General features: G+C 41.6%; 1 protein-coding gene across 8 annotated transcripts in view; it reads right to left on the minus strand.

Moving 5' to 3' along the window:
• dnah6 (dynein, axonemal, heavy chain 6) overlaps nucleotides 1-10,000 on the minus strand; it is a 202,994-nt gene that overhangs the window by 187,084 nt on the left and 5,910 nt on the right. For 6 of the 8 annotated variants that reach the window (XR_013133258.1, XR_013133257.1, XR_013133266.1 and 3 more), the window contains exons 8-14: nucleotides 3,323-3,491; nucleotides 2,876-2,989; nucleotides 2,510-2,620; nucleotides 2,265-2,354; nucleotides 1,033-1,150; nucleotides 431-582; nucleotides 64-216 (exon numbers count right to left, since the gene is read on the minus strand). Coding sequence is in view for 4 of the 8 variants with exons in the window: in XM_077017625.1 (XP_076873740.1) it covers nucleotides 64-216; nucleotides 431-582; nucleotides 1,033-1,150; nucleotides 2,265-2,354; nucleotides 2,510-2,620; nucleotides 2,876-2,989; nucleotides 3,323-3,491 (907 nt within the window). In the remaining 4 variants the exon portion in view is untranslated. The remainder of the gene's footprint in view (nucleotides 1-63; nucleotides 217-430; nucleotides 583-1,032; nucleotides 1,151-2,264; nucleotides 2,355-2,509; nucleotides 2,621-2,875; nucleotides 2,990-3,322; nucleotides 3,492-10,000) is intronic. The other 2 variants (XR_013133269.1, XM_077017646.1) reach the window with 1 other exon arrangement.

The raw sequence follows: 10,000 nt of genomic DNA on the forward strand, positions 1-10,000 counted from the left end.
CACACACACACGCACACACACACACACACACACACAAACATGTTCAAATCTTCTGTCTCTTACCCGTTCCTGGATCTCCTCCAGAAAAGTCAGAGAGTTGACATACTCAATGGTTGCCGTAGGGACAAGCTCCAGTTTGAACTGGGCGTCCTGAACCTCGGTGATGATGGCGTCCATCTTCTTCTTGGCCAGCAGTGGCAACATTTCATGAATGGCCTGTAGGGGGCAGCAGTGCTACTGACTGTAATGCACACACCATTCTCTACATCAGGGGGTCAATCTGGGTCCATGTACAGTATATTTCCAGCCTGCTTGCCTTAATGAAACGTTCTGCATGAGGGACAGATGTGACCAGGAGTGGAGCTGGAAGCCCCTACTTACTCTAACTGTCCCCATACATGAATTATGTGTGTGTATGTGTGTGTGTAACCTCTAGGCAGCGCAGTGGTGATGGGGTGAGTTGGTTCTTCAGCTGGGACGTGTCCACTAGCAGCAAACCCAGGACTCTCTTTGGATTAATGGACAAAACGTCCTTATGCTGGCGGTGATATTTCTCCAGTCTCTCATCAAAAAAGGCCACTCCTATCACACACACACACACACACACACACACACACACACACACACACACACACGCACACACACACACACGCATGCACTCATTGTGAAGGCTCTGTTGTTCATAAATACTTTGCTTCTTATCTGTTGCTCTATAAATACAGACACATTCTCCATTAGTATCGTGAGGCCTTTATGCAGGTTTCTACTGAACTGTATCTGCACCTGGACCTGCAGTATTGATCGAATGACCAAAAACAAATGTGGCTTTGATGTAGCAAGACATAGTTACTGTTGTTGTGAGGAAAATGTGCCTTTCCACAAACACACACACACTCACAGACACACACACTCACACATTCACTCACACACACTCATTCACTCACACACTCACTCACACACTCACTCACACTTACACACACACACACACACACACACACACACTCCTAAGAGGGAGTGGAAGGTCAAATGTACCGTAGTCCTGCTCTTCAGGGGTGAGATCCAGGCTTTCGTTCTCCTTATAGAATATGCAGAACGGCTCAAACGTGCTGGCGTACATGTTAGCGGTGCCAAATGCAAACTCCACACACTCCTGCAGGAAGTAGAGCCACACTCAGACACTCCACACACTCCTGCAGGAAGTAGAGCCAAACTCAGACACTCCACACACTCCTGCAGGAAGTAGAGCCAAACTCAGACACTCCACACACTCCTGCAGGAAGTAGAGCCAAACTCAGACACTCCACACACTCCTGCAGGAAGTAGAGCCAAACTCAGACACTCCACACACTCCTGCAGGAAGTAGAGCCACACTCAGACACTCCACACACTCCTGCAGGAAGTAGAGCCAAACTCAGACACTCCACACACTCCTGCAGGAAGTAGAGCCACACTCGGACACTCCACACACTCCTGCAGGAAGTAGAGCCAAACTCGGACACTCCACACACTCCTGCAGGAAGTGTAGCCACACTCGGACACTCCACACACTCCTGCAGGAAGTAGAGCTACACTCAGACACTCCACACACTCCTGCAGGAAGTAGAGCTACACTCAGACACTCCACACACTCCTGCAGGAAGTAGAGCCAAACTCAGACACTCCACACACTCCTGCAGGAAGTAGAGCCAAACTCAGACACTCCACACACTCCTGCAGGAAGTAGAGCCAAACTCAGACACTCCACACACTCCTGCAGGAAGTAGAAACACACTCAGACACTCCACACACTCCTGCAGGAAGTAGAGCCACACTCAGACACTCCACACACTCCTGCAGGAAGTGGAGACAAACTCAGATGCTCCACACACTCCTACAGGAAGTAGGAGTGGCTCTTGAAGGTGTGAAGGGACAAAGGGCAGGAGAAATGAGTTTAGGAACCTGGGAGACAAAAACATGTGGACGAGTAAAACCACCAGAGTGAAAGACAGGGGTATAAATACAAGACACAGGGGACAAAGGATGAAGGGGAACAAGGGGTGTGGCCAAGTCAAGAAAACAAATGGACAGACTACAACCAGGAAGCAAACATGAAATTATGATTGACAGGTGGAGGGGGCTCTCAGCCTACAATCAGATCATATTCATTCTGCCAAAAATGTGTGTGTGTGTGTGTGTGTGTGTGTGTGTGTGTGTGTGTGTGTGTGTGTGTGTGTGTGTGTGTGTGTGTGTGGATAGGTGGGGGTGGGGTGGAGAACACTGGCAACCTTTACGGCACCAATGATGTCCTGCAGGTGTCGGTCATCTGCAAGCGTGGCATCTAAATCTGGCCCTTCGCCACATGTCTTCTCCTCAATCTGCAACAGACAAGATGATAGATTAGCAATGACACATGTTAAAAATGGACTGAGATCAGTACTATTGTACCTTGTTGTTGTTAATAGTGGGTTGAGGGATCAGTAGTATTGTACCTTGTTGTTAATAACAGGCTATGTGTTCAGTAGTATTGTACCTTGTTGTTAATAATGGGTTGGGTGAAGGCATTAAAGTAGGACTCAGGCACCAGAGGTTCCAAAGAGAGGACCGTGTCCAGGAAACGGGAGATGATCTCTGTGAAGCAGTCCTGACACACACATAATACACAGCTGTTGTCCCCACTAGTTCACCATGACCTCACACACACACACACACACACACACACACACACACACACACACACACACACACACACACACATATTGCAGTCTTTCTCTCTCCCTCTCTATCTCTCTCTCTCTCTCTCTCTCTCTCACACACATATTCAACATAATGATCACCCACAACATACAGATGCGGATAATTAAGAGGTGGTCATATAGTGGTGTCCATGATCACACACCTGGAAGTCCTCAATGGAAGGCTGAAAGGACAGTGAGTGTGTGTCCAGCACCAGTTCTGTGATGAACATGGGCAACAGTGAAGCTTCTGCACTCTGCTCTGATACGCTGGCCTGCTACACACACACACACACACACACACAAACATTTACATTTACAGCATTTGGCAGACACCCTTATCCAGAGCAACATTTTTTATCTCATTTTTATACAAGTGAGCAATTGAGGGTTAAGGGCCTTGCTCAGGGGCACCTCAATCATGGCCTCAGGTCTGGGAATCGAACCCACGACCCTCCGGTCACAAGACCACCCTACCACCCTACCCCTTCCCTACCACCAGGCCATGACTGCCCAAACCATACACAAAAACAACACACACACACACACACACACACACACACACACACACACACACACACACACACACACACACACACACACACACACACCTTGGTGTGGATCTCATGGCTGCTCTGGCCTCTGGCCCAGCTCTGGATGATCATGTGTGAAGGTGTATGTGCGTTCTGATCCTGAAGCACACTCAGGAGTTTGCTGATGGAGCTGACAGCCAGCACATGCACGGTGTTCATGATCAGATAATCAGCCAGGCGAATAAAACTGAACACACACACACACACACACAGACATAATTTCAATATATACAAATGGGTCAATGACAAATAAGGGTTGGTATGACGTCCAAATCACAATTATGTTTTAAACATGTTAAAACAACATGCTAGATGTTTGTTTAGATGTATAGTTTGCATTTCTGTTGGTGCCATAGAATTTTATGTCATTTTTACCATTTTTAACCAATTAAAGAATTACAGCATGGGTTAAAGCAAGAAATTTTCATTTGACTGAAAATTTTTCCTGGCAAAAGACAATGCCAGCAATTACTGAAAATGTGGTGTAGTGGCGCGGCCTCTTTTGCCTAATTCTACACAATAAACTTTATAAAAATGTATAAAGTATATTTATCTAAACAGCCTGTGTAAGGAGAGAGAGAATCTATGAAGCGACAAAATGCAACACCTGAGCAATAAATGTACATAAATGTTTATTTAATGGGAGTTATCTGGGGGTACTCTTCCAGAAAATTATTTAAAGATCAAGTCAAATTTAGTGAATCCTGGTGAGTTTTAAAAGGTATGAAGCTCTGTTTTTATCAGATTCACTATCGCAAAAACATAAGCTGTGAGATTACCTGCTTTAAGTAGGTATGTTACAAAAAAATTTAATGTCCAAAAATGGCAAATTAAATCACACCACTGGATAGAGCCTTTAAATACAAACAGAACAAAACCATCCATGTTAAGCCTGGTTTAAGCCTTTATACTTGACGCAGCGCGAGCAGCACGAGAGTCCGCGCGCCGAAAATAACGTAATCGCGGTGTATGGAGTGATTTTTGTTTCAATAGTTCCACAAAAGCAAAAGTAAATCCAAGAGCAGAAAGTATATGTTATGAATGCAAAACAGAAAAAAATATATCAAAAGTAGCCTATATATTTTTTATATAATTGGTTATTTGAAACTTATTTTCGTTTGCATTTTGACAAGTTTTTGGTTCCATTGTTTTTGTTTTTTTGGATTTTCCCAGTAAGGTCTTTTGCTTCTGGAATCTCTCTTTGCTTCTGCTTCGTTTTTTGCTTCTGACTTTTGGAACACATTTCACGTGTGGGAGGGTCTTAGATGAAGGCGTTCCTCTGCAATCTCCATTGGTCACTGATTCCGGACTGACACAGAGCTCTGGGACCAAGCCACGCCCACCCCACCAGCTTCCCAGCGTTTTCAAACATGGTGGAACGCGGGGGTTCTGTTTCACAGCAGCATGTAAACTGAGTTTTACCATTAAAGTTTATACGAAGTTTATAATTAATTGCTAAATGGTCTGTAGATATTGCAAATGTACACTGTATAATAACTACATTAAGCATGCTCACCAGCACAAGCTTTTTAAAATTTTAGTGAACTGGATGGAGAGAACATTGATGTGTGGAAGAAATATGAGTATTTGCAATATCTGGTATGGCGACGGACGGGGGGTGGGGGGCAGCTGGTGTACGAGAGGTGATGCCAAATATAGTAAAATCCATAATAGTAAAAAATACCAAAATTAAAGCAATACTGAAAAGTGGCCACCCTATATACAACCAGCTTTGTTCACTCAGTTTTTCAGTGTTCTGCAGGTACCACACACAAACACACATCACATGCATCTTGTGCTGTCCATATTTTATTAAGAAGTGAACAATATTCATTGAACCATTGAACATAGAGATACTAAACATAATACATGTCAGACATGACATTCAGACACTGTCCGACTCAGAGATAAAAACAAAAAGATTTTAACTTGGAGGGGTGGGAGTAAGAAGAGTAGTCCATTGAAACGCAGAGTGCGGATTAGTTTCCTTCTCACTTTAGACCCGCGGGGACGCTAGCGAATGATCCAGGAGGAGCGAGTAACTAGTCGCTACTATTGTGAATGTAGCAAAACGGTGACAGAAGCTACAGCAGCGATTAAATTAAAAATAATTTAAAGGCTAGCTTTAAACACGCTCTTCCCTGTTGACTTCTCTCACGGTAATGTCGCGCTGAAAAATATTGACCTGTCTTGTCAATATATGGAGCCAGATCCGTAAACGCGAGCCGCTTTCGCCATTCCAGATGGCTCAGTCAAAACCATTACATCTTAATGAACCAATAAATAACATCAGCGGCAAAAATGAGTGTAAAAAATACCAGGGTTCATCATTTAAAACTACAAAAAAATCTTGTTTCTTATTTTACTATCTACCTATTTTTCATAAGAGTTTGTTTTACCGCAAAATATGAAAACTTCAAAACGGCGAATTTCGCCGCAAGGTGACAGATTTTCATGCCTGCATCCAGTTCACTAAAATTTTTAAAAGCTCGCACTGGTGAAGTGTGCTAAATATTAACTGCCATGCTTAATGTAGTTATTATACAGTGTACATTTGCAATATCTACAGACCATTTAGCAATTAATTATAACCTTTGTATAAACTTTTATGGTAAAACTTAGTTTACATGCTACTGTGAAACAGAACCACCGCGTTCCGCCATGTTTGAAAACGCTGGGAAGCTGGTGGGGTGGGCGTGGCTTGGTCCCAGAGCTCTGTGTCAGTCCGGAATCAGTGACCAATGGAGATTGCAGAGGAACGCCTTCATCTAAGACCCTCCCACACGTGAAATGTGTTCCAAAAGTCAGAAGCAAAAAACGAAGCAGAAGCAAAGAGAGATTCCAGAAGCAAAAGACCTTACTGGGAAAATCCAAAAAAACAAAAACAATGGAACCAAAAACTTGTCAAAATGCAAACAAAAATAAGTTTCAAATAACCAATTATATAAAAAATATATACTTTTGATATATTTTTTTCTGTTTTGCATTCATAACATATACTTTCTGCTCTTGGATTTACTTTTGCTTTTGTGGAACTATTGAAACAAAAATCACACCATAGCGGTGGCTCCACCCGTGCGCGAGAGCCTTGAGGTCATGCACCTCTCGAATTTTGTAACTTCGTGCGCGCCGCGCCTCAGCGCAATGAACAAAGTTGTTTGCAGGGTTCATACACATAAACAAGGTGGAATTGAAGCACTTGTACGTCACTTTCAAGGTCCATTTCAACACGTTTTCAACGTTAAATTTAATTAAGTTAAATATTTATACATATACTCGAAATGATTCGAAATAATTCGCTTTTTTATCACATTATTTAATGGTTGTTTATTTTCAAAACACCCAATCTTAACGTCTTCACGTTCTCTCATGTTTCGTCCTGGAATTACAAGAGGCTCGTATTTGTTAACGTAATACAGGTAATACAGGTGAACTGTTCAGTCAGACAGATATTTGTTGTGAAACGAAGAAGTTACAGTTTCAACATTTTCAAGTACTTTAGCCTAAATTCCAGCATTTTTCAAACCTGAAACAAAATGCAACATTACAATTCGTCAGGTAAATGTTCCTTCCTCTGTTTTTGAGGGGTGTTTCTTTATACTACCACATATCGTTTCAGACAACACTGCAAAAAGATTGTGACGCGGCAAGTAGCCTCCGCCGTTTGCGCAGGTTTGCGCGAGGTGTACTGATCGCGCGCTACGGTCAGGCAGGAGGGAGGTAACTCTTCTACGTAATGTCCGAAAATCTGAAGGCGGGATGACCCACAAGTCAATCAAATTACACCGCCGTCATCCATCCAGCGCTGATGAGCGCCAGTGAGAATCATATTTCGGCCAAAAAACAGATAGCACGCGCGTGTGTGGTTTATTATGATTTGACGGATTTTTTCCCCCAAAAAATTAAATGACGGAAATCCATCGTAGTGACGGAGAACTTTAACCCATGAATTACAGTCACATTAAATTGTCAAACGGTGTAACCACAAAAGCATGACAAGTATTAAATAATTCAGCCTTCTAGATGTTATGTAAGTGTACTTATGACGGGCAGGGTGAGCGAACTAAAAAGGAAGCGATCACGCCAAGTCTCAGGGAAAAAAGATGGTTTAATTAAGAAAGTGCGCAAACCAAAAACCCGTGAGTCGATCCGAATTAAGCATATAATAACCAGCGGTCAACTGGTACAAAGACAAGACATATATAGACGAACGACCCTCAGGTGAGACGGATCGCGGGCCCCGCCCACCTGAGGGACGAACACGACATAACCACAACAGGACAGCTGCTGCTGTGGACGGGGGCGACCGGCAGGGGGCCCTCCGCAACGTGACAGTACTGATGAAAATAGGTGATTTATTATGAAATATAATTTCAAATTATATTTAAAATATTTTATTTCTAAACTAAGATAATATGGGTTTTTGGTGTACTGAGCAAGTCAATATGCCATAGACATTAATATTTTCTCTCGAATCTTGGGTCAGTTGGTTTAAAATAATTTTAAATTTCATTTTTACAGTGTAGTACAGTGCTGAAATAATTATATGAATGAAATAATGAATGAATAATGAAATTTATGAAATAATAAATGCATAGTATCTTTTTTGCGCAGTATTAGATTTTTATGAGAAACATTGGCTACGCCAATTGACATTTATCGATTACACCAATTGACGAGAAGCAAATGACAACCAATTAAAGTTGAATAAAAAGTTATGAAGTTAAGTGAATTAGGTGGTTTAATAAATGTGATCAAAATCGAATCGATTTTTTAGATACTACCGTTTTCTTGACTATAGAGCGCACCTCAATATAAGCTGCACTTACAAAGTAAAAAAAAAAAGTTAAATGTTGTATAAGCCGCACCAGGCTAAAAGCCACATATATCTACTGAAGTGAATACATTTAACTGAACTGATCAGTTTCTGAACGGTGCCTGTAGTATTTCAAGTGCGACAGATTTGGCTTTTGTAGTACTCGAATGTATGATAAGAAAAAAAAAGCCAAATACATTGATTTATTTGATTATACATTTATTTCATAATTAGTAATTCATTGTTAAATATGATTTAATTGATTGTTATACATTTGTTAAAAACATTACTGATTACTTAAATATTGGAATATCTCTCTAAGAATGAGGAACAGGTTGATGGGAAGCCATGCTCATGCGGCGCATGGGTAAAAGAACGGAGCGATGAGATGGCTGAAAATTGAATACGCTGTATTACCGAGACGTGGGTTTTGTAGAATAAAGTTGCACGAAAACGAGAAGGTACACGCATTTCATTCGAGGGCGCATCACTTTCAGCCGGTGTTGCGCCGAATTCCGACTCCCCTCATTTATCTGCGCATAAAGATGCTACAGTTGATATTGTGTGGTGTTCTAACATAACCACAACATCACGTAGAGCAATACCGGAGCCGCAGGGATTCATGGGTACGTAGCGCCGTCCCCGACGCTACAATATTGTCCATTTACGTTTCTATGCATAAATAAGAGCTAGACTTTAATTATCCATCACAGCAAATGGCACGGCATTATCTATGTCCAAAGACATACTGGCTCAAGGGTGTTAATTATTTTAAATACAATACACACTGGCTATACCGAAGTTCACCTCTGACCACATGACTTACTGCAGTATTACAGCAGTATTATGTCTAAATATCTAGTTAGGACAAAACTAGTGTGCTCAATGAACTAAGTTATAATCACTGTAACTCCCAAATATCATCTGTAGCGTCTTTATGTGTGTGCAAACGAGGGGAGTCGAATTCTGCAGGGGAGTCGAATTTTGGCACAACACATGTTGGTTTCAAAAAAACTTCTCCATCGTGCCTGCTGCTTGCATGTGCTAAATGAAAATGAGCACTTTCTTCTTTGATTTACAACTTTGACCTACCAACTGATTCACTTTCTGATCCGGGTGAAGAAAAATCTATAGAAAAGCCGCACCTCAGTATAAACTGTGGTTCAAAGTGTGGGGAAAAACATAGCGGCTTATAGTCCGGAAAATACGGTATATAAAACAATACTTTTAACAATGAAGAAATGGATTGATCTCTGATTATAGTACCGTAAGAACAATTCATACACCTTATTTATCATATTACCTTAAAAACAATCAATTGTAAGATGATATCTAGCAGACAGAAGAAAAATTCAATTCAAATTGTACATACATTGTGAATATGACATGTTTTGAACATTCCAAACATCCATATCTCAGTGAGAAAGGTGACAACCCTCTCCATTTTCTCCTTTGCAATTTTATTTTTGTCTTTTTGTTTCTCACATGCACTTTCATTCTTTTCTTTGCTTTGAGTTAATCAACTTTCCGTTGCAGCTTTTTTGCCTTCATTCTTTCACTCAAGTTCCTTATTTTTATGAACCTTAGCTTCTCCCTTTTTTTTCAGAACTTCTCTATGTTTGCTGGTACCTTTCTGCACTACTCTCACATGAGTGGAGGATGCCTGTGGTCTCTTTAAACTTGGCCGCACATAGTCATGATCAGCAACATACACTATGCGCTCTGGAGGGCCATTAAAAGCTGCTCATCTGCTGTTGAATGCAGTGATAGAGAAGTAAGGTTGAAAACTTCAGCAAGCACCCTTTTCTTCTTCTATTCTCTCTGTACTGCCTCTGATACTGTTTCCACACTGTTTACACACCTATGTTTCCCTGGGCAGA

This window comes from Brachyhypopomus gauderio, chromosome 1 (assembly GCF_052324685.1).
Source record: "Brachyhypopomus gauderio isolate BG-103 chromosome 1, BGAUD_0.2, whole genome shotgun sequence".
NCBI classification, from domain to species: Eukaryota; Metazoa; Chordata; class Actinopteri; order Gymnotiformes; family Hypopomidae; genus Brachyhypopomus; species Brachyhypopomus gauderio.